The 24,286-nt window shown below is 41.4% G+C and overlaps 2 protein-coding genes across 2 annotated transcripts; one reads left to right on the forward strand and one right to left on the reverse strand.

Annotated features, from left to right (window-relative positions):
* The first annotated feature begins 1,860 nt into the window (after nt 1-1,860).
* On the forward strand, nt 1,861-18,678 carry gnl2 (G protein nucleolar 2). Its single transcript, XM_061674052.1, has 16 exons — nt 1,861-2,114; nt 2,557-2,641; nt 2,762-2,856; nt 3,167-3,306; nt 4,039-4,223; nt 4,313-4,379; nt 5,939-6,097; nt 6,174-6,287; nt 6,359-6,487; nt 8,559-8,663; nt 8,750-8,908; nt 11,986-12,093; nt 12,207-12,646; nt 16,037-16,101; nt 16,457-16,539; nt 16,630-18,678. Exons 1-16 carry the CDS (start codon nt 2,051-2,053, stop codon nt 16,732-16,734), a joined length of 2,103 nt encoding a protein of 700 aa, XP_061530036.1. The 5' UTR covers nt 1,861-2,050; the 3' UTR covers nt 16,735-18,678.
* LOC133401280 (axonemal dynein light intermediate polypeptide 1-like) lies at nt 17,052-24,160 on the reverse strand. The gene is made up of 6 exons (XM_061674053.1): nt 24,080-24,160; nt 23,335-23,453; nt 23,098-23,267; nt 22,285-22,463; nt 17,837-18,001; nt 17,052-17,087 (listed from the first exon to the last, which is right to left on the reverse strand). The coding sequence occupies exons 1-6, from the start codon at nt 24,158-24,160 to the stop codon at nt 17,052-17,054; spliced, it is 750 nt and encodes a 249-aa protein (XP_061530037.1).
* Between the last annotated feature and the right edge of the window lie 126 nt (nt 24,161-24,286).

Below are 24,286 nucleotides of genomic sequence, written 5' to 3' on the forward strand. Positions count from 1 at the left end.
CAAAATCCTTGAAATCGCCACAAATACCTCATTACAAGACCTACACAGGGGTCCACATTTACTTCTGTTATTACGGCGCCTCATGTTTGCGCGTGTGCACAATATGACGTCCCGTTTTGTATGCATGCTTGTGATGTCACTAACGTGTTCTGTCCACAGTAGAAGCTGCATTTGTTTTTGTAATGTGAATGACTACGTAAAAAGATTGGATTGAACGAAAAATCCGAGTTGAGCATCATGCGCTGCAGTGTGAACAACTGAGCCTTTCCGGGGAGGCTCCTTTTATACCCAATCATGACACTCACCTGATTCCAAATAACCTGTTCACCTGTTGAATGTTCAAAACAGTTGTTTTTTGACAATTCCTCAACTTTCCCAGTCTTTTGTTGCCCCTGTCGCAGCTTTTTGGAAATGTGTTGCAGTCATCACGTTCAAAATAAGTCAACATTTGCACACAAAAACGTGTGAGAGCCTGTCTGTGGTTTCAAGTTCAATAATCAAATGTTATGTATCTTTGCACACAAAAAATGGTTCAAAAGTAACAATAGCTAAAAGCTTAATCAAACAAACATAAAGAAATCCCTCAGTCACTGGTTGACACGATACCTCACTATTTTTGGCAGGATCATTTTATCTAAAGGAGAAGGTATTCCAAACTGATCTATCCTTGCCACTCCCAGTCTTTCCTAAAAAATATGACTAAAGCCAATACAGTACTGTTATTTTCTAGTATTTGTGGAGGAATAACACACATTATATCGAAAGATCTCAGCTTGTTAAAGAATATGACAATGTATTAAAGCTCCAGAAATTGAATCAATGGTTGACGCATTTAGAGTGAATCGGATCAAATCTGTCTGTCCCAGCCCAACAACCGTGTGGTTTGAAAAAACCTTTCTTTTTGGAAAATGATATGTTCACACTTTTCTCGTCACAATTCAACTCTATGGAATGACACAGTAATTACAATAAATAGAAAATCAGTCTTGGGGAACAATTTGAAAAAAAGGCCAATCAAGTTCATTCACATCAAACTCTCTCATCTATCTCTTTAGGAACCTGGATTTGTGTACTGATGCACAGACTAGTCATGTCGTAACACGAATGGGCCATCTCCAAACTGTTCCCACAAAGTTGGAAATGTCCAAAATATTACCCCGTGAGCTCCAGTGAAAGTAACTCTGAATGCTTCAGCATACCAAGAGATTTTGGAGAGTCAAACAGTTTCGGGATTACCCCTTCCATTTCCAACATAGCAAGGTCCATAAAGACACGGATGAGAGAATTTGGTATGGATGAATTTGACTGGCCTGCACAGAAAAAAAAAAAAAAAAAAAAAAAAAAAAAAAGCCAGTCGCTGTCTGATTGGGCCTCCTCATCGTCGCTCATTGATGACGCATTTCTGGCTACACAAGATACCCACGTAGTTTCGAGGCAGGACACGTATGTGATTCAAAACGTTTTTGTGGATCTTTTTTTCACGTATACGATTTAAAATGTTTTGAGTAAATCCTTTTTTCACGTATACGAGTTAAAACTTTCGTGTGAATCTTTTTGGCACTAATCTGGTTCCATAGACACGCCCCACTGCAACATGATTGGCTCCTGTGTCGCGGGAATGTATTGCATTTGTACGAAATAAAAACAAAGACGTTTGCCATGGTTAGGTTTGAGCTATGGTTGTGACCTAATGCGGTTTAGGGTGGGTTAAGGTTAGGATTATGGAGGGTTAGGGTTAGCGGGAAACATATTAACGCCGCCACACTTAAGGTAAATATTTTACCGTCAGGAAGCAGTAGGGCGTGTTCTAAAGGGATTCCACAGCCAATTATAGTGCAGCGGCGGGTCTCCTGGAGCCAGTAATATTGGAGCAGGACGTGTCCTGCCTAGAAACTATGTGGGAATCCTAATTACGCTTCCCTGACACGTGTGTCGCACTAAATCGAGCTGAAGAGGGAAAATAGCAACTGACTTCACCTTTTTGGCTCATTAATTTGGGTGTCGTTGTTTTTTCTATATTCTCGACGGCTTCCACGGCTAAACAGTCAGGATGGTGAAGCCTCAATTCAAGGGGAAAAGCTCGATTAATCCCTCGTCGTCCAGCAGCAACCCTGGTAAGTGAGCTAACACCGCTAGCCGCACGGTTTGTTTACAGTTAGTCAACTCACATTTAATGTCAAGGCTAATGTCTTGAAATTTTGTCCTTTATAATTATTTATGTGTGAAAAAAAGTTTAACCACTTATTTCAACTCGTAGCGGCTGCGCTGAAAGATTGAACTGTTTATTTAGTACCTCGTAGACACATGCTGCCATTACACAGCGATCACACAAGTACACAACAAAACGGCTGTCATGTTTTTTTCTTGTGGTTGAGTAGTTGTACACCAGTGCAAACTACACTACCACAATAATACGCATATAAACTAAGCATTATTCATTTGAAAAGTCACGTTTACTTTCTATCATTGTTGGTCTATTCTAATGAGCTGATAATTGTATGAATTGTCATACAATGTAATTTGTAAATTTCTAAACTAAATTTGTGTTTTTGTCAGATCGGGTCAAGGGTGCTGGCGGCACCAACATGAGGGACCGCTCCACAATTAAGCGTCTGAATATGTACAGACAAAAACAGAGATGGTAACAGACAGATTAGATTTTTTTTTTTTTTGTATGTGTGCTGATGGTGAATTAATATAAGATGTCGGAATGTTGTGATAAGTGTTTGTGGTTGACTTCAAAATGTCTTTTTGCTGCCAGTAACGACAGAGGAAAAGTCATCAAACCTTTACAGTACCAGTCCACTGTGGCACCCGGGACAGTGGCCCGAGTCGAACCCAACATCAAATGGTTTAGTGAGTTCACTAACGCATTTTCAGTTGTTTTCAGTTACACTTGTGTATGTATAAATATAAATTTCTTTCACATATGTACCTTTGGCGGCAGGGTGGCCGACTGGTTAGAGCGTCTGCCTCACAGTTCTGAGGTCTGGGGTTCAATCCCTGGCCCCGCCTGTGTGGAGTTTGCATGTTGTAAAAAAATGTTACATTGTTTTTTTTTGTTGTTGTTTTGTTATTGGGTAACAGATCCAATCGACCCAGCGACATTGTAGCTGTTCCTGAGAAAAGAACACAAGGATTTAAATTGAAAACTGTTGTCTTGCAGCAAACACACGGGTAATCAAGCAGTCCTCCCTGCAGAAGTTCCAAGAGGAGATGAGCGCCGTGCAGAACGATCCGTACCGTGTCGTGATGAGACAGAGCAAACTGCCCATGACGCTGCTGCACGACCGAGTCAAAGCACACGTTAGTGCAAGCTAAGCTCACATTATACATTGGAACCTTGAAGGGTCTACTTACTACGGGTAACTTGATAAAGTTGTACCCCCAAATGAGCTACTGTGCCCCCTGCAGTGTAGCCTTTTCATGGCAAACTTAAGTCAAATTTAAGGCTTCATGTTGAGTGTGAGAGAGAGCTCATACTCACATTTTCTGGCAATGCACGTGTTGGTGTAAATCAGTTTCGGTTTCTCTTTGTACTTAGACTTGGATGGCTTAATCTTTTAGATTATATCCTGTAGTCATGGTATTGGTAGGCTCACCCAGGCCTCCGTTGCTGCCCAAGCGGAGTTCATCATCCATTTTGCAGAGCATATTTTGTAGTCAGTTAAAAGTGTTGTCATTCGTGTTTACCTTAGTGTCCCCACACGGCTCACATGGTTCCTACCGTGAAGGTACATGCCAGGCTAATGAAGTGGTACGAGTGTCGTAGCATTAGAGCATTTTTCAGAATCATTTTTATTTCCCAAGTATGTCCAAAAAACACACAACGAATTTGTCTCCGCCGCTCTAGGACGACAACAGGTAGTCAATTGACAGAGAACACTTTTGAGACATAAAGACATTGACAAAAAAAAAACAGTCACTGAGCAATAAAGGGTTGCTATTACCTTAACACTTAAAGCCAAATAATAGTGTTACACGGCTTTCATAGTTGTAGTTCCTCGTGTAAACAACCTTTACTGCTCTTCTTGGCAGAACTCCAAGGTGCACATTTTGGACACTGAGGCTTTCGAGACTACGTTTGGGCCCAAAGCTCAGAGGAAGAGGCCCAGTCTCGTGGTGTCCGACGTCAAGGACCTGTTGGAGCAAGCCGAAGCTTCGGCCATGAGCTACAACGCTGACAAAGACAAAGACCTGGTGACTGAGGACACAGGGGTCCGGTAAGGCCTGGTGGTGCATAAAACCTTTTCCACCTTATGTACCGGGTCAATAAAATACTGATTTGTGACTTCCTTCTTTTTTGCAACAGTGACGCAGTCCGTGAGGAGATCTTCAAAAAGGGTCAGTCCAAGAGGATTTGGGGAGAGCTTTACAAGGTATACTTTCATCCCGACATCAGAATCAGAATCAGAATCATCTTTATTTGCCAAGTATGTCCAAAACACACAAGGAATTTGTCCCCGGTAGTTGGAGCCGCTCTAGTACAACAGACAGTCAATTTACAGAACACTTTGGGGACATAAAGACATTGACAAAAAAACAATTGTGCAAAAAGATGCAGAGTCCTCTAGCACTTAGAGCAGTTCGAATGACTAATATTGCAATAGTCCGGTGCAATGACCATTGTGCAAAGGGCGCTGAGACTTCAAGGAGTGTATGCGGTTTAAAGTGACGAGTAGTGCGATCATCTGGGACACAGTTTGAAATTCTACTAAACTTTTTTTTTTTTTAGGAAAAATGTGTTTAAAGTCACACAAAATATCATCATGCCATAATACAATATCCACTTGTCCCACTGGTTCAAATCACTGTTATAAGGGGCCTCTTCTGTCTTATGCAACTAGCCAGTGCTGAGTATGACAATCTTTGTTACAATGATGACGAGGTTAATCAAGGGCTACTACTATTCCAGAGTGTGAAGGAAAAAGCGAGCTCTTGAAAAGATTGTATTATATTTTCACTCATGGAGGCAGCACTTCATCATCACCAAGTAGCCGAATTATACTTGTTAGTTACTGTGACGTATCAAGCATTTGGCGCATGCATTGTGATGTCACAATTGTGCAATGTTCCGAAAGGCTAGCTTTTAGACACTTTTCCAGAAACGGGTAGCTATCAAAAGATTTCCTTGGTTGTGTAAGTTCACACTTGATCTGTGGGCAGGGACTGCAGAGAGCCTACTATTAACTGTTTGTAAACAAGCCGCGGCACGGTGTGAGACTGGTTAGAGCGTCTGCCTCACAGTTCTGAGGACCCGAGTTCAATCCCCGGCCCCGTCTGTGTGGAGTTTGCATGTTCTCCACGTGCCTGCGTGGGTTTTTTCCGGGCACTCCGGTTTCCTCCCACATCCCAAAAACATGCATGGTAGGTTAATTGACAACTCTAAATTGCTCATAGGTGTGAATGTGAGTGTGAATGGTTGTTTTGTTTGTATGTGTGTTTTCTATAGTGTTTTAATTATCCTTACAAATGACACTTTCTTAAATACACTGTCTTAAGGTCTTGTTCTGTTTGTCAAATGTAGAAGACATCTTCACTCTTCAGGCACTTTAAATGGAAACTGCTTTTTAAACATCTTAAATTGGCCCTGAAAAAGTTGGACCCTGGAAGAGATTACAGTATTTCCATAATTTACTAACGATTGTAATAATCGATTAATCTTTTGATTATTTTCCATCTGTTTTCTAAAAAATAAAATAAAAAAAATAAGACTTTCAAATTTACAGTGCATAAACTGATTATGATTTCATTACTGAAAATTGGCAAAAAATGTTGGACAGTGTAATTTAAGGTAAAAGCAGATTTTTGGAATGAGAATTTGGAAATTTTTAAGTTAAACAAACGATTAATCAATTATCCAAATTGTTTTTGATTACTTGTTGATTAATCAATGAATTGTTGCACTTCTACTGATTTTACTCTTTCCCCTCCTCAGGTCATCGACTCGTCCGATGTCGTGATCCAAGTGTTGGATGCCCGCGACCCCATGGGCACACGCTCGCAGAGCATCGAGTCCTACATCAAGAAGGAGAAGTCGTGGAAGCACTTGATCTTTGTGCTCAACAAGTGTGACCTCATCCCCACTTGGGTCACTGTAAGACCTTCATTTTCCCTTAAAACACTCCACCCAAGAGCAGCTAGACTGAAACATTTTTCCTTTGCTGAACCAGAAACGCTGGGTGGCGTTGTTGTCCCAGGAGTACCCCACCCTGGCTTTTCATGCCAGCCTCACCAACTCGTTCGGTAAAGGCTCCCTTATTCAGCTCCTCAGGCAATTTGGCAAGGTAAACCCACTACAGCCCTTCTAAAACAACCCCAGTCAACTGAAAATTGCCTTTTTTTTTTCTCCTTGCAGCTCCACACGGACAAGAAACAAATCAGCGTAGGCTTCATCGGTTACCCCAACGTGGGCAAAAGCTCTGTCATCAACACACTGCGCAGCAAGAAAGTCTGCAATGTGGCGCCTATCGCTGGAGAAACCAAGGTAGTGTTTCTGTTCGCTTGGTGGAAGATTGGCAAATTAAAATCCTTGAACTATCCACTCGACCAATCAGTAGAGCACATTAAGAAAGGAAATAATCCAATTTTAAGTACCCTGGATGCAAGCGCAATAATTTGGTAGACCATGTTCTTAAAGGCATGATTTAACATTTATAACAGTTTTGTAACTCAACTCAAATATATTTATAGAGCACTGTAAAAAAAAACAAAAAAAAAACAACTGCAGCTGAAACAAAGTACTATACATAAATGAATGTTGAATGTAAAGCAATAATTATTGTAAAATATTGTTTTTTTAAATAAAAAAATAGAAAAGTGTATTTCTAAAAACAAAGCCAGTCAGCGACATGTAAATAAAGGTGTGCCGATGCACCCCACAAAGATGACATGTAAATGGAATGGTAATATAATATAAAGGTGATACCATATTTTCTGCAAACTGATACGAAACAATCCCAAAATAAAAATCCTTAAGCTGTGTATTTCTTTAAAAAAAAAGTAACTTTTCCTGTTTTTGACATTATTTTTTTTAACCATCAAGTAACATCTCAACCATTTTCAAAATTGAGTTTTAAGATTTGTTTTTTTTTTTCAAACTTTTTAACTGCTCAATGGAAACATAAAATGTTGAAGGGATAAAGAATATTGTGCATTTCCCCCACAATTTAAAGATGCTGTATGATAAATGTTATACAAATGGATAATATCTCTCCTTTAAAAGGTGTCTAAATTAAAGGTCTCTTACATTTTGTGATGTAAGTGCACAAATAAGTAATCTAATATGCTTGACATCCACTTGCAACACTCTAGTTGACACCACTCAGATTTGGGGCGGTTGTTCTGTCTCATGCAATTTATTCACTGCTCACCCCACCTGCCTGTGCTATGCCTAGTAGGACTTACTATGACAACCTGGGGCATAGATAGGGCGTCGTGACTAGGCGATTGGCTACTACTACTAGTCTGAAGAGAGAAACTAGCCACATCAAGGGTGCAAAAACCTGCTTAGTATTTTCCCCCATGGAGGTAGCGGCCATGTTGGGAAGGTCGTCGTTACCATGAAGGCAACGGCGCGCTACTCATGTTTACATTTAGACAAACAGAAACAACAGCTTTCATGTATTGTAGTATTTGTCTGGCACTGTCTGCCCAAACGTGGATATTTCAGCTCACTTATAACTTAAGAAAACACCGTGCAGTAAATTGTAGGGTTATTTTGGAGTTTTGACTGTGCATACACACACACGCACAGTGCTTGAATAATAATTTCAATTTGTACTTTTTACTCTTAAGTAATTTTTTTGGAGGACTACTTTTTACTTTTACTCGAATCACATTATTGTCAAGTAACAGTACTCTAATTTGAGTATGTTTGACTACCATACCCACCTCTGGAGCGGACATCGTCTATTGCTACTCTCACGTTTAAGCAAAATTTTTGCTCATCAGATCAGCCAGTGTCGTATTTGTTGCACTGGTCTTCCGTATTTCCGCGTTGAGGTGCTGCGGTTCCAGTGGATCCGAGAAGCACACGTAACGTCGGCGACAAGCGTTGATCCGCTAGTACATCTTGTATTAATTGTAGCCGCGTTTCCTAATTATCTAATTTTAGTTTACGGATGTTAATGTTAAATATATTAAGTGACGGAGCTATGTTAGGGATTATCTCACAACGCAGAATGAACTAACTTCAAATTCATAAATGGCCAATAAACATAGAAAAATATATTCACATTTTCCTGGAGGATGCATTTGGGATTAGCCTTTGAAGTCGGTAATGACAAGTCGGTAAATGAAGTGAAACAGACAATGATTTTAGTCAATTATTTTCCAGAATGAGATCGCTTAAAGAGGAGGATGCTTTTCATCTGGCACAGCTTGAAGCAGGCATCAGGTGCCAGGTGGAGACGGGCATGGATCAAGTTGGAGGCCAAAACTAAAAAAAAACTATGAAATTAGGCAAATTTAATTTTAACCTTAATTAAATATGTGACTTGGAAGTGATAGGACAGACATTGCGTCATCGTTGTTGTGTTGAAATGGCCTCATTACAGGTGTGGCAATACATCACTTTGATGAGACGAATCTTCCTCATTGATTGTCCAGGGGTGGTCTACCCTTCAGAGGACAGCGAAACTGATATTGTTCTCAAAGGAGTGGTACGTTTAACATATTTTCAATTTTTGTTTAAGTGTGTGTGAAAAGGTGCATGACTTAAGCTGCGCCCTCCCAACTCCTCATGAAGGTGCAAGTGGAGAAGATCAAGAACCCCGAGGAGCACATCGGCGCGGTTCTGGAAAGGGCTAAGCCAGAGTACATCCAGAAGACCTACCGCATCCCCGCGTGGAGCTCAGCGGAGGATTTCCTCGAGAAGTTGGCGTTCCGCACTGGGAAACTTTTGAAGGTGTGAGGAGGCGCTTGGGAGCGAAAGCTCTGTATATGATGGGGGAACAAAATGAGCTTTTTTTTATTATTTTTCTTTCATTATAATTTATATGCATTCCTATTTAGAATATTTTCAGGGCTGTTCATTCATTTACAATGTTGTTTTGCTTTATCCTAGTGTTGCAGTCCTTTGCTATTTTTTTCATGTAGGCTGTTTTATGGCCAGTCGACACATTTCTTGAGAATTTTTTTGAGAACTTCTTTTAAACAATATTTATTTGTTCATTTTAAATAACTAACTAAAATATAACTAAAACTATCCATCCATTTTCTACCGCTTATCCGAGGTCGGGTCGCGGGGACAGTACCTTTTAGCAGGGACGCCCAGACTTCCCTCTCCCCAGCCACTTCATACAGCTCTTCCGGGGGGATCCCGAGGCGTTCCCAGGCCAGCCGAAGGATGTAGTCACTCCAGCGTGTCCTGGGTCGTCCCCGGTGTCTCCTCCCGGTGGCACGTGCCCGAACACCTCACCAGGGAGGCGTCAGGAAGGCATCCGAATCAGATGCCCTAGCCACCTTATCTGGCTCCTCTCAATGTGGAGGAGCAGCGGCTCTACTCTGATGACCAAGCTTCTCACTAAGGGAGAGCCTGGACACCCTGGGGAGGAAACTCATTTCGGCCGCTTGTATCCGGGATCTTGTTCTTTCGGTCACGACCCACAGCTCGTGACCATAGGTGAGGGTAGGAACGTAGATCGACCGGTCAATTGAGAGCTTCGCCTTTCGGCTTAGCTCCTTCTTTACCACAACGGACCTATACAAAGTCCGCATCACTGCAGACGCTGCACCGATCCGCCTGTCGATCTCCCTTTCCATTCTTCCCTCACTCGTGAACAAGACCCCGAGATACTTGAACTCCTCCACTTGGGGCAGGATCTCATCCCCGACCTGGAGAGGGCACGCCACCCTATTCCGACTGAGGACCATGGTCTCAGATTTGGAGGTGCTGATTCTCATCCCAGCAGCTTCACACTCCGCTGCGAACTGCTCCAGTGAGAGTTGGAGATCACGGCTTGATGAAGCCAACAGAACCACATCATCTGGAAAAAGCAAAGATGCAATACTGAGGCCACTAAACCCCCTTCTATGCCTCTGAGACCCCTTCTATGCCTCGGCTGCGCCTTGAAATTCTGTCCAATAAAGTTATGAACAGAATCGGTCACAAAGGGGAGCCTTGGCGGAGTCCGACCCTCACCGGGAACGAGTCAGACTTACTGCCGGATATGCGGACCAAACTCTGACTCCGGTTGTACAGGGACAGAACAGCCTGTATCAGGGGGTTCGGTACCCCATACTCCCAAAGCACCCCCCACAGGACTCCCCGAGGGACACAGTCGAACGCCTTCTCCAAATCCACAAAACACATGTAGACTGGTTGGGCGAACTCCCATGCACCCTCAAAGACCCTGCCGAGGGTGTAGAGCTGGTCCACTGTTCCACGGCCAGAACGAAAATCACACTGCTCCTCTGAATCTGCGATTCGACTTCCCGACGGACCCTCCTCTCCAGCACCCCTGAATAGACCTTACCAGGGAGGCTGAGGAGTGTGAGCCCCCTTTAGTTGGAACACACCCTCCGGTCCCCCTTCTAAAAAGGGGGAACACCACCCCAGTCTGCCAATCCAGAGGCACTGTCCCCGATGTCCACGCAATGTTGCAGAGGCGTGTCAACCAGGACAGCCCCACAACATCCAGAGCCTTTAGGAACTCCGGGCGAATCTCATCCACCCCCGGGGCCTTGCCAACGAGGAGCTTTTTAACCACCTCGGTGACCTCAACCCCAGAGATAGGAGAGCCCGCCTCAGAGACTCTGCTTCCTCATGGGAAGGCGTGTCGGTGGAATAGAGGAGGTCTTCGAAGTATACTCCTCACCGACTCACAACGTCCAGAGTCGTGGTCAGCAGCGCCCCATCCCCACTATACACAGTGTTGGTGGTGCACTGCTTTCCTCTCCTGAGACGCCAGATGGTGGACCAGAATTTCCTCGAAGCCGTCCGGAAGTCTTTCTCCATGGCCTCACCAAACTCCTCCCATACCTGAGTTTTTGCTTCAGTAACCACCAAAGCTGCATTCCGCTTGGCCAGCCGGTACCCATCAGCTGCCTCAGGAGTCCCACAGGCCAAAAAAGCCAGATAGGACTACCTTATGCTTGAACATGGTGTTCGTTCTGGACAATCCATGATGAGCACAGAAGTCCAATAACAGAACACCGCTCGGGTTCTGATCGGGGGGGGCCGTTACTCCCAATCACGCCCTTCCAGGTCTCACTGTCATTGCCCACGTGAGCATTGAAGTGTGAGGCGGATGTGCTAACCAGTCGTCCACCGTGCCTAATGTTTAATTGTTCTAGATATGTAATGATTTACTTTTCTCATCTTGTTTACAATCAGTGCTTTGTCTTTTGTCTTTCTTTCTCAATCCCCTCTAGAAAGTTTGTTCTGTTCGACTGATCGACTCTGATTTTCATTAAATATCCATTATCGTACTAAGAAACCACAGCGGAAGCTTAAAAACTCCACTGTGACAAAGTAAAACTGTTCCGGCATAAAAGGGATACAGATCCTCCATTCTGCTTAATAGCTGAACAGGACCAAAAAAAAAAAAAACTTTTGTATTGTTAGTGTGTTTTTTTTTTTCACATTTTATGATTATATACATTTTTAAATGAAAAATGCCAAAACATGAAAATATAATTTATTTATATATTTGTATTTTATATTTAGCATTTTTTAATGTTATCTTTGAAGATATTTGTTTTTGTGTATTCTTTAATTAATTTTGTCCACATGTTTTTTTATATTAAATGTTAGTATATTTTTTATATTTAGGTGTCTTTTAGATGTATTTAAAACCAATTTCAATCTTCTCACGTTTTTAAAATTTAACTTTTTTCAAATATATTAAAACAATTATATTACCATATTAACTTTTTTTTATATAAAATGTCATTTTAAAATACATTGTGAAAAAAGTTTTTATAATCAAATATTTTATTTTTTGTATATTTGTGACAAATGTGGTGTGTTGTATTGTGCAGGGCGGAGAGCCAGATCTGTCCACGGTGTCCAAAATGGTGTTAAATGATTGGCAGAGGGGGCGTATACCTTTCTTCGTGAAGCCTCCAGGGCCTGAGGGTGACCCAGAGGTAAACATTCTATAGATTTTATACCCATCAATAAGCCTTTTATATCACCACGACCAAACAGTTTATCTTTTTTTTTTTTTTTTTTTTTTTAAAATATAAAACCATTTAACAAGGAACCTTTGCCAGTGAAAGTGCAGGAAGTAAAAACGGAGGCGACTGACGTCACTCCTGCCACCACTGAAAATGAAGAGCAGCAGAAGGAGCAACAGAAAGAGCAACTTCACAAGATTTTGTCCAACGTGCGGCAGAACTTTGGAAAGATCAACGTGGCGCCAGAGTTCAACGAAGAGGACCTGGTCCCTGTGGAGATGCCCAACCTGGACATGTCCGACATCTCTGGCTCAGAGGCTGAGAAGGAGGAAGGTGAGCTTGATGGTGAGGAAGAGGAAGTTGTAAAGGCAGACGAGGAGAGGAGCAGTGAGCCAGCCCGTGAAGAGAGTCCTGCCATTGGGAAGAAGAATTCCAAGCAGGTGATCCGCGAGCTGGACGAGAAGATCGCCAAGTACAAGCAGTTTCTGGACCGAGCCAAGTCCAAGCGCTTCTCCGCCATCAGGTCAGTAAGCTCTCAACCAAACTTTTTTTTCGAGACACATGGGAGGACACCACATTTCGATCCCGGGAACTTGAACTTTGGATTACTAATGTGAGTTTAGACCAAGGGTGTCAAACTAATTTTAGTTCATGAGCCACAGTCACCCCAATCTGATCTCAAATGGGCCGGACCAGTATACCCGTGGCCTATTGAGTCATAAATAACGATTATTCAAAAAAGTTCCCTTTGTTTCGGTGCAAGTATTTATGAGTACATTCTGAAAATATTCACGTTTATCAATTGTTTGTTGCAAATCTTGTTGCAAATTTTCTGTGTAGATTCTCAGGTCATGGTAATCCGCAAAGGTTGAGTCAAGGCAACTGTACTGTTCTTGTTTGTTGAAGGCGTTTCAACTTTAAGCCAAAAGACTATTTCAGTTTTAGGTATGGAGTCTCCCTATTTTAGCATTTTCAGAAGGATTCTCTCCTAGCTGGCAAATGTTACGGAACGTCCATGTTTTGTTACGTAAATCACTGAACATTTGAACGTTGACACGTTACGGCCATAACACTTATTGTTACGGATATTGGGGAAAAGATTTCCAGCATCTGACATTGTCGCCGTGTCCACATTGAACAGCTGCTTGGTTCACGCTATTTTATTACGCTGCTTGGGTCACGCTATTTTATTGGGGGTGGATGTTCTCTTTGCATCTGGTGTCAACGCATTGTAAATCTTCAAATTTTGGTTAAGGAGGACCGCTGGTTTGAAAGAGATGTAAGGGAAGCCATCTTTATCAAACTAGATAAGCCTTCTCTAAACCATATCAAACTCTCTCATCAATGTCTTTATGAACCTTGATTTGTGCACAGTCCTTGAAACAGGAAGGGACCATCTCCAAACTGTTCCCACAAAGTTGGAAATGTCTGTTCACAACTGCACAAAGCAAGTTCCATAAAGACATGAATGAGAGAATTTGGTATGGATGAACTGGACTGGCCTGCACAGTCCTGCCCTCAACCCGATAGAACACCTTTGTGTTAATTGAGTGGACAGTGAGCCAGGCCTTCTCGTCCAACATCAGTGTGGGACCTCACAAATATGCTCCTTGGAAGAATGGGCAAAAATTCCCATAAACTCACTCCTAAACCTTGTTGGAAGTCTTACCACAAGAGTTGAAGCTTTTACAGCTGCAAAGGTTAGACCAACATCATATTAACCATGTGGATTCAGAATGCAATATCACAAATCATAATGTGTCAAGACAGGTGAGCAAATATAACAATATTAATTAAATTTATTATTATTTTGCCAATATTGTGTGTGTATACTATGGACTCAATTTGTAGCTGCTGAGGCTTGCTGGCTTAAAACCTGGAAATGCTTTATTGGTGTTCACCTGAGTGGGCGGGTAGCAACCACGAAGTAGGCGGGTACTTGAATATAAATTGACGAAACTACATCACAACGTTGGCGATTTCAAAACCACTGGTTTTGCAAGCCTTATGCCATTTGTTGTCTTTTGCAATAATTAGACAAACCGCATAGAGATCAAACTTAAACCATGTCACAGACTCATTTTGACCTATGTTACACATAAAACAGGAGGAAAAAAAATATTTTGTTGGCATGGGATCTTTAATAATGCTTAATTTTTTTCATCTGATTGCTGAAATCGCTGAGATAATCCGTGGAATACGCTATTCTTAAAATAGTCGATAGCTACAGCTCTATTGTGGTTAACTTAATGCAGAGGCATTTAAACTGTGACAGAAGGTAACAATGCTAAAAAGGAGAATTAATGGGGAAATCGGGGCTTGCTGTCTCTTCATACTCACTAAAATAGATAAAAACAAATAGGACTTTTGGCGGCACTGTGGACGACTGGTTAAAGCATCTGCTTCACAGTTCTGAGGAAAGGGGTTCAATTCCCGGCCCCGCCTGTATGGAGTTTGCATGTTCTCCCCATGCGTGCGTGGGTTTTCTCCGGGCACACCGGTTTCCTCCCACCTTCCAAAAAACATGCATGGTAGGTTAATTGAAGTCTCTAAATTGCCCGTACATGTGAATGTGAGTGAGAATGGTTGCTTGTTTGTGTGTCCTGCGATTGGCTGGTGACCAGTTCAGGGTGTGCCCTGCCTTCTGGTCGATGATGGCTGGGATGCGTTCCAGCACTCCCGTGACCCTTGTGAAGATAAGCGGCTCAGAAAATGGATGGATGGAAAGAGGACTTTTTCTTGTGGGGCTTGTTTGTAATTCAATGGGGTTCATGATATCGAGGGTTGGGAGGGTCACTTAGACTACAAAGTCGGTTAAAAACTGTTTAAAAAATGAGGTCGGCAATATAATCCAAGTACCACAATGTTAATCTAATTTGATTAATTTCAATTACTTTTGCATTACTTTAACACCAAATGACAGAAATTTCTGTATCAATAAAATATATATTGATACACTGTACAAAGTATGTTTTCTGTCTTGTTTTGCGGGAGCGGGAGAACACAGAGCACCCAGGATTCAAATCCAAAACCTCCGACCAGTGAGACAGGCGTGCTGACCTCTTGTTGACTCTGCTGCCTGGCTTCATAACAAAGTTTTAAAAACTTTTACACATGACTCATTGTATGTGTCATACCGAGTGGAAAAAAGGAGGAGAAATTAAAATTGATGAAGGCCACCAATGCAGTTAGCGTAATTTATATCTCAACCCCTTCCTTCACTGACACACACACACCTCCCACTTTATGATACAATGATGCCTCTCCTGCATTAAAATTGTAATCCTGCAAAAAAGATTCAAATTTGAATTTTTTTTTACCTGTAATCTGTTAAAAATTTCTTTAATGGAATCCAGTTACCTTTTTTTGTATTTTCATGACATAATCCCTTTAAATGTATTCCATTACACCCCAAGCCTGATGATAACAAATATTGTCTGTAATGTTACTCAAACACGGTGGACAACCCCTGTCACAGTTCAGAGATCGTGGGTTTAAATCTAGGCTCCAGCCTTCCTGTGTGGAGTTTGGATGTTCACCCCGTGCCTGTTTGGGTTTTCTCCAGTTACTCCGGTTTCCTCCCGCATTCCAAAAACATACATGGTAGGTTAATTGAAGACTTTAAATTATCAGTAGGTGTGAGTGTCAATGGTTGTCTGTTTGTGTCCTGCGATTGGCTGGGGACCAATTCTGGGTGTAGCCTGCCTCTCGCCCAAAGTCTGCTGGGGTAATTCTTCAGCTCACTCGCGACCCTAGCGAGGATAAGCGGTACAGAGAGAATGGATGATGTTACACGAACACACGCACACACTCATTTTCATCCTTTTTTTTTTTTTATTATTACTATTTTTGATTATTATTAATTCAGTGAAAATTTGTGAAACTAACCCCACCTATTACCTTCTTTTAACAGGATACCTAAAGCAGATTCGGACAAACTGTTAACAGACATCAAGACTAAACAAGCACAGATGAAAGGTAACCAATAATCATGACTTTAGCTTTAAAATGCTTCATTTGGGACAATTACGACCACAGCAAAGGCACTTACTAGTGGCATTTATTGATTTTAAATTTTTGACATTTTTATATAGTTTTGTGTTCATACCACTTGAGAGCTCAACATGTTCCTAAAATGTTGTCTCTTGATAGCATTATTTTAGAACTGTTTTTAAACAATGTTCAGTTTTTAATTTACTTAACAACCATACACTTCCATTCATTCTTGAGTGAGCCTTACATACAAAATCGTTTTCCGTTTTTCCCGACCTTTTCTGTAAAATATAAAGAGCAGCTGCTCTTATCTTTTTATTTTTTTTAAATATTTTTCCAGCTGCTACTCATAGAAACAGGAAGAGGAAAGGTGACGACGAAGACGACCAATCCTACAGGCAACCCAAACTGTCATCCAAAGAGGTAAAAAAACAACAAAAAAAACCCATTCCCACCTGCTCCCATTTATTAAAGAATATACACTTAAATATTTCTGTATGTTCACCTCTACAGAGAAGAGCGATTGATCGCGCCCAGCGCTCGAAGAAAGTTGGCATGCGCTACTATGAAACGCACAACGTGAAGAACAGGAACAAGAACAAGACGAAAGACACCTAAGCACCAACCTCAGAGGACAGAAAAGCTAAGAGAGCTAAACGCTAAAGGGTAGCAATAAAATATATTTAAAAGAAAATACTTTCAATTATCCTTTATTTGAAATGTAAGCAATATTTGATTATCTAAAGTTGATTTTGACCCCCTCAGGGAAATAGTCTGGCCTTAATCTTAATGTACAGCTATTATTTGGACTATAAAAGGCTCGCCCTCGACTCTCGTGAGGATAAGCGGTACAGAAAATGGATGGATGAAAAATTTTTACTTGCTTCAGTTTGTAGTCACATAATGAAGTTACAGGAAGCGTTGCAGTTTGGACGTTACTTCTTTGGTGTGACCATCCCTTCCAGCTGGGCCTAAATGGGAATTACAGACATTAGGATGGGAAGGGAAGCCGTGAAAGGAAAACGTGGCACACACACAAAGATAATCAGGCTGTTTTTGTCCAGATTTTGCCCCTTCCCAACCAAGAATGACAAATCCCATCGTACAAGATTATCCTTTGGTCAGAGGGTGTGTTTAGAGTGAATTTGTCCTAATGATAGGGTCCGAAACGGGTAGGGGCCGACAATCTTAAATATTAATCGTTCAATATTTACGGGCAAAAAAATCCTCGTGTGTGCACGCACGCGCAAAGCCGGGTCACGACTACATGAATTGTGACATGAAACAGAATGTAGTTAATCAAGAAGTAACCTGACAGAGGAACAAGAAAAGTAGCCATAAATAAAAAAAAAATAAATAAAAAAAAAAATGATCCTATTTTGTATAAGTGGGTTCACCAGACAGCAAGAAGTATTTTCCAAAGCAAGTGTTTTTATTGACTACTACATCATTTCACAACACACTCACACTTGCGGTCCCTTCGGTGACACTCAAGATACATCGGCCAGTGTTGTTTCTTCGTTTTTGTTAGATCACGTTTCATCATGTGAGATTTCTGTCTTGGAGGAGTGGATTCGAGTGCGGTATTGGAACAAAATATTTGTGTGTGTGATGTTCTGTGTTGAGATTATCGTAGCACACAACAAGCAACAAGTATAAAAAAAAAATAATAATATTTGAAAAGTCCTTGTGTGTGTACCAGGCCAAAGACGCGTTATACCTTGAGCTGCTGGTTGGTCCTCTTTAGAAACTGAATTTGCTCCATGTGTTTCTTTTCCTGCCCTTCCCATTTTTCCTCGTTCCTTTTCTCGTTGGCAATCCATTCGGCCTTCTGCTCGTTCAACTGCTTTGTCAGATCCTGTTTCTCCTTTTCCAGATTGCTAATCTGGATGTGTAAAAGGTGGAAAACCAATCAGTTATGTATCACATATTAAAGTAGGCACATTTAATGTTTATATATATCAAAATTAGGGATGTCACAATATTCACGATATCGTGAAATTAAAAGTTGATATTCTGTTGGTCATGTGTCGGTATGCAATAATTAACTGTTGTGCTTAAAATTTTGTTTTGGGAGGTTTACACGAAACCACGCCGCTTACCCAGGCTGCTAGTGCGCGTCACTTTCTTATTTGAGTGTAAATGCACCCGATTGGACGCATAACCCATGTGACCATGTGGGCACGTCACAAGAAATACACTGATTGGTACGCGAATCGTATCACTCTTTAATGATGTGCTAATGAGTGTTTATTTCAAGTCAAAAGTGGTGGGTGAATGAACATCACATGGAGAGAGAATAACGATTCAGACTCTTGTTACAATATATCCGTCTGCCAATGCATCCCAGTTGTCTCAAATAATTTTATAAAAAAAAATAGGTCCACTCTTGTCTGTACAAATACAACCAACATCAATGCCAAAATAAATCTCCTAACATGCAGTTACAGTACTTTCCTCTTTTCAAATGAAATGTCCAGATTTCAAATGAAAACATATTACAGAGGCTGCTCAGAAAAATAAATCATCCTACATGATCACTAAGCGGAGGAAAAAAACTAACTAGGAGTTCCATGATTATTTCATTTATTGTTAGATGGCTATTTCTAAACCTGTGTTCCTGCATTTCTGATTTGACTTGGATTTTTTTTGGACTCAAGGAAATAAATCACTGTTAGCAGGCAGTATCCTATTTCTAATATTTTAAATAATATAAAAATATGACAGATACTTGTTAAAATAGTGAACAGACAATTTGTCAATGGACAGTTTTATTGTGAGCCTAGCATGATTATTGCAGCAGCAATAATAGAGTTTTGGAGGTGCAGTATACGAATGTAAACTTTGGATGGACAGGGACAGAAGTGCACAGTAATATATGCAGAGCTGCCAATCTATAGAAATTCACTTTTAGAACAATTTGTCTGAATTTCCATATTTTCAAAATATTGTCAAGAACAGTACCGCAGGACTGTTATTGCAATATATTATGTAATAGGATAAAAGTAATTAGCCATACTGTTCAGTTGCACAACATAATCATTATTCTATAATTGTTAATAAATTATGGCTTCAATATTTATTTTAGTATTTTTATTGCAATAACCTTGTAATGGCGGACGCAGTTGCAGCCTGAATTAAAGTATGAGATTGAGATTTTTATGTGCCATTGACAAAAATGTCTATGGATTGATTCGTCTCTACTAATTCTGTTTTCAATCTTGGTTTAAAAAAAAGAGCAAATCGATTAAATCGGAATAATCAGATCTCAAATGTCGATTAAAACTCAGCACTCTATTTTGCAAACAAATAACTTGCTGATAGATTTAATTGGATTAAGTTTTTGAATGTACATGTTTAGATGTCTTCTCTTGCTTGCTATTTATAGTGCATATTTATATTTCCTAAAGCCTCTATTTCCTACTGATATATTGGAAATATCCCCATTATGGGACCGATAAAGGTTATCTTATACTGTATTACAAATATCAATAATAATATACTTTTATCCTGACCCCGTTCCCAGGTGACGTCTCCAGTGACGTATTAATTCATTTCCGGTTCAGAGTACGTGAATTGTTTTACAGATGCGTATTAATTGGCTCTTTTCATCGAGTTCATTTTTTGTCACCGTGACCGGACACAGTGCCGTGCTGGCCGGGAATGTCATCCAGGTCATTTCATTCTCAGGGCATTGAATCAATCGCAACTGGATGGTTCTGTTTATCTTGTATTTTTTGCCTTTAAAAAAAGCAATCTGGTGAATGCATTAAAGTGCACTGAGGTATGCAGATACATACTGTACATTGGTGAAACCAAGCAACCACTGAGCAGACTCATAGCACAACAAAGATGGGCAAACTCCACAGGTTAAGACTCAGCTGTCTACTGGCACCTCCAAAAGAAACCGCATTCTTTTGAGGACAACATTTTTTTATATTCTGCACAGGAAAAACGGATAGTTTGAAAGAGGCGTGAGAGTCCATATACACAAAGAAACTCAATAATTCGGCCTCCAACGAACAGCACGGCCTCCTTGGCCGTAAGTTAACTCCACGACAACTTTACAACTGAATGGAATATCAATGAGGGAGTTTCCACCCTACGACTCTGGTGGACTGACAATGGCCTCTCGGCCAAGCGGCTTAACGGTGCTCCCCCTTTTCTGCATTCCAAAAGAATGATTCCATACGTGGTGTGGGGCATGTCTCTTAAGTTGGAACATAAATAGTTGAGTTTTCCACACAAACACTGGCTACTGCATCCTAACTATGCCTTGTTGCATGAACTGATGAAGCCTGCTCGGATGAGAGGTGAAACCTCTTCTAAGACAAACAGTCTTAAGTCTGAGACGATTCAATGCCCTGAGAAAGTTTGTGACATGCTTTTGTAAGAATACCCCAAGGATCAAGAATTATAACACACTTGATACAGTCGATTCCTTGTCTCGCTGAAATTAGCCTGCTTTTAGCCCCATAGCCCCATTTCTTCGCCATGTCGACCGGGGTTGGAGCCTGAGCCTTGTGGCTAGAGCGGCTTCTACTTACGGGTGCCGAGCCCAATGTGCTAAATAAAAGTGAGAGCCCATGAAGGCACTAAAAGCACTTTCACTCATGAAGGCAGCACTTAATGCACTACTCTGTGTGTATGTGGCAAATGGACACAACACAGAACAAATCCGCCGCCACTGGGTCATCAACTTCACTGAGCAATCCCATGTTTCACACATCAAAAGCTACTTGTCAACACTGCTCTCTACTGATCTTTGTACTGGTGTTGGCGCTCTGACATCACTCCGCCAACACCTCTCCTATTTGAAGCGCCATCTGTCAGACAGCAACGCCGTTCCTGAGTTGTAAAACTCAAGGTGCGGCGCCACAACGGCATATGCCTGCTTTGAGCATCGATTGCTATACGACACGGCGTTCAGTCATTGTGGCCTCACAGCTTGTACTGACGCACGCGCACACCGTGGGTCTTGTCCTCCGCCAACTCTCTGAGACTGACTCACCGAACCCTTGGGGTTTGATTAAACCCAGGTTCAGAACCACTGTACTCGCGGGAGCAGAACCCCAGAGTTGGAGGGGGGGCTGAGGTCGAGCTCCCATATAGAACATTTTTCATTTTCACTCATGGGCATAGAACTTCATACACTTGACTGTGAATGTGGTGAATGGGCACAGTGCCAAACAAATCCACCATCACCGCATCAACGACATCTTCATTGAGCAGTCACTTATGTTCCGCTTATGAGAAGGTACTTGTCAACGTCCTTACTCTACTGTGGGGTCAGCTGAGTAGAGCTTACATTCCCATGACAACCGAGGCCTTTTTTAAAAAAAAATTTTTTTAAGGCAAGTGGTTTCTATTTGCAGTAGTGGGAGCCCAGCCCCACGGTGGGCGACTGGTTAGAGTGTCTGCCTCACAGTTCTGAGGACCGGAGTTCAATCCCCGGCCCCGCCTGTGTGGAGTTTGCATGTTCTCCCCGTGCCTGCGTGGGTTTTCTCCGGGCACTCCGGTTTCCTCCCACATCCCAAAAACATGCATGGTAGGTTAATTGACAACTCGAAATTGCCTGGAGGTGTGAATGTGAGTGCCCTGCGATTGGCTGGCAACCAGTTCAGGGTGTATCCCGCCTCCTGCCCGATGATAGCTGGTATAGGCTCCAGCATGCCCGCGACCCTAGTGAGGACAAGTGGCTCAGAAAATGGATGGATGGATGGATGGATGGATGGATGGGAACCCAGCCCAGATTGTCGGGGTAAAAGGTAGGCACACACAAAGATAAAGTAAAAGCATTGATTATAAATTCACTCGTGAAGGCAGCACTTCAACCCTAATCTGTGGATCCAATAAAACAATGCTGCTTTGTAAATTTATCCAGTCGCGGCACAACAACAACAAGCAAAAATCCAGAAGGGCTTGCTCGCAAAAATATTTTAAGAAGTTGGGAGATAATAAAAGATTAATTTGGTTCTTAAATTTTACACTTCATGGGTAGGCAGGGACTCCAGAGACTCAAATATTTGTACACAAATTGACAAGTCAATATTCAAGTTTTAGTCCCTGTTAAGGCTGCTGTCTGCAGGAGGTACATCTGAACTGCAATTAGGAAATTCCAGTGCCAGAAATAAAACATATGTGATCCAAAATCTGGTGCTTGCTTACTGTTTGCCGCATGTCCATCTTGTCCTGCTCGGCCTGCAAGGCTTTCCTCATGCCGAAGACCACGCTGCTCTCGTAAAGGCTCTGGTAAGCCGTGATGCTCAGTTGAATCTCATCTCGGACGCGCAGTAGCAGGAGGCCCCGCTCAGTGCAGTTGATGGTCACCTGTCGGATCAGCTCGTCTAAAAAAAAAAAAAAAAAAAAAAGCATAATTGATGGATGGGAATTTTTTATTGGGCAGGACTACTTATAGAGTATTCCATGAACCTAGCATGCATGTTTTGGGAATGTGGGAGGAAACCAGAGTATGCAGAAAAAAAACTTGCGAGAACATGTAAACACGCATTAAAGCTGGAGCTGAGATTCAAACCCAAAATCTCAGAACTATGAGGCACACATGTGAACCACTACTGCAATGTGCTGTCGGGATATTTGCATCCTACTTATTCATTCACTTATTACTTAAAATATTGTTTGCTTAAAATATTGTAAACATAATTACTTACTAAAATTGGACATTGTTCTTAAATTGTTGGAAAACAAAAAGCTCCAAAAGACTAAATGCTAATTTATTGAACTTAAAAGTTAAATACAGCTGAACTGTACTTAAATGCACTGCACTGTATTGAAAAAAATACTATTGGACATTATTTCAGTGATTCTCCTGCATACCCCTAAAGGGGCCCGCATGCCACACTTTGAGAACAACCGCTGTAATATGTCTACCAGTGTCTCAGTTGTTGATTGAATAGATTTCTTTGACATCTTGGTAGCGTTTGCGTGAAAATTTATAAGAGAATTGTCATTGGTAGTTACCAAAACACTGGGAGTACAGCTCCCTGCGTACGGGACAGATGCCTGTCTCCAAAGCCCGCTTCTGCTGCAACTTCCTGTCCAGCACTTCCTCCAGGTTGACCACATCGGCCCGTGTACACGGCGCAGTGGAAACCCGTTGCACCCACAGCTGGTTGCCCTCCAGCCGCTCCCTAGAAGTAGGTTACAAATGGGTTTGTTAAGGTGTTGTGAAAGAGTTTGTGATCAGGGTGTACCCACCTGGGTGGAAAGATGACGTTAAGGATTTCCTCATCTTCAGGTGACCCTAATTTAGTTTTTGGGGGAGGAGGCACAGGGGAGTCAGCAGGCTGTTGCGGGCTCACTTTAAATGGGCGCACCTGCAGGATACTTAGTTTTATTCACCTTGATGGGTTATTTTTAGGTGATTGGACCACTTAGAGTTAAAAAAAAAATTCCAGAGACCCCCTCACAATCTTAACGCGAATAAAACATAACCACCATGTGAACCCCTAAATGCCATAGAAATGTAAAAGTTTGCCCATTTTTTAGATACAAATGTATTTTAAGGAAGAAACTCATAATAATATCATTAAGTCATTTGTTTTTAAGAAAGTTGTATAGATCCCAGTTTGAGAACCATTGCTTTGCAATACTACCAGTGTTAAACACTTTCACTGTTTATATTGTATCATTTTTTTCTTTTCTCTTTTTAATCCGCTGTTATAGCTTTTTATTCTTCTAAAAGCCCTATAAGAACGGGTATCATGCAAATTCGCTACACGCGCAACATACTTGGATGGGAAGCGTGTTCTAAATTGTGTGTATATATTTTTCATTAATTAATTAATGTTCACTACCATAAAAACAACCGCCCAAGTTAGACAAAAGGGTAAAACACAATGGTTAGACTGTCTATAATTATGTTTGAGCTATATTTCTCAATTATTGGTAGATAATAATTTGTTTCTTATTTTTACATCATTTTTTGATTGTGTCAACTTACCTTTACTGTTTTCCTAACCCGGCCTTTGCTGATTGAAACCGGAGTGTCATATTTAAGAAGGGACTCTGTGGGCTCAATCATCTTTTTTTTTTTTTTTTTTTTAACGATATGAGAAGATATCTATGTTTAGTAAAAACTCCAACAACAGGTTGGTTACGACGAATAAAAAAAGTTAACGTTGACGTTTCTGTCGTTATGGCAACAGTC

Source organism: Phycodurus eques, chromosome 4 (assembly GCF_024500275.1).
Source record: "Phycodurus eques isolate BA_2022a chromosome 4, UOR_Pequ_1.1, whole genome shotgun sequence".
NCBI lineage: Eukaryota > Metazoa > Chordata > Actinopteri > Syngnathiformes > Syngnathidae > Phycodurus > Phycodurus eques.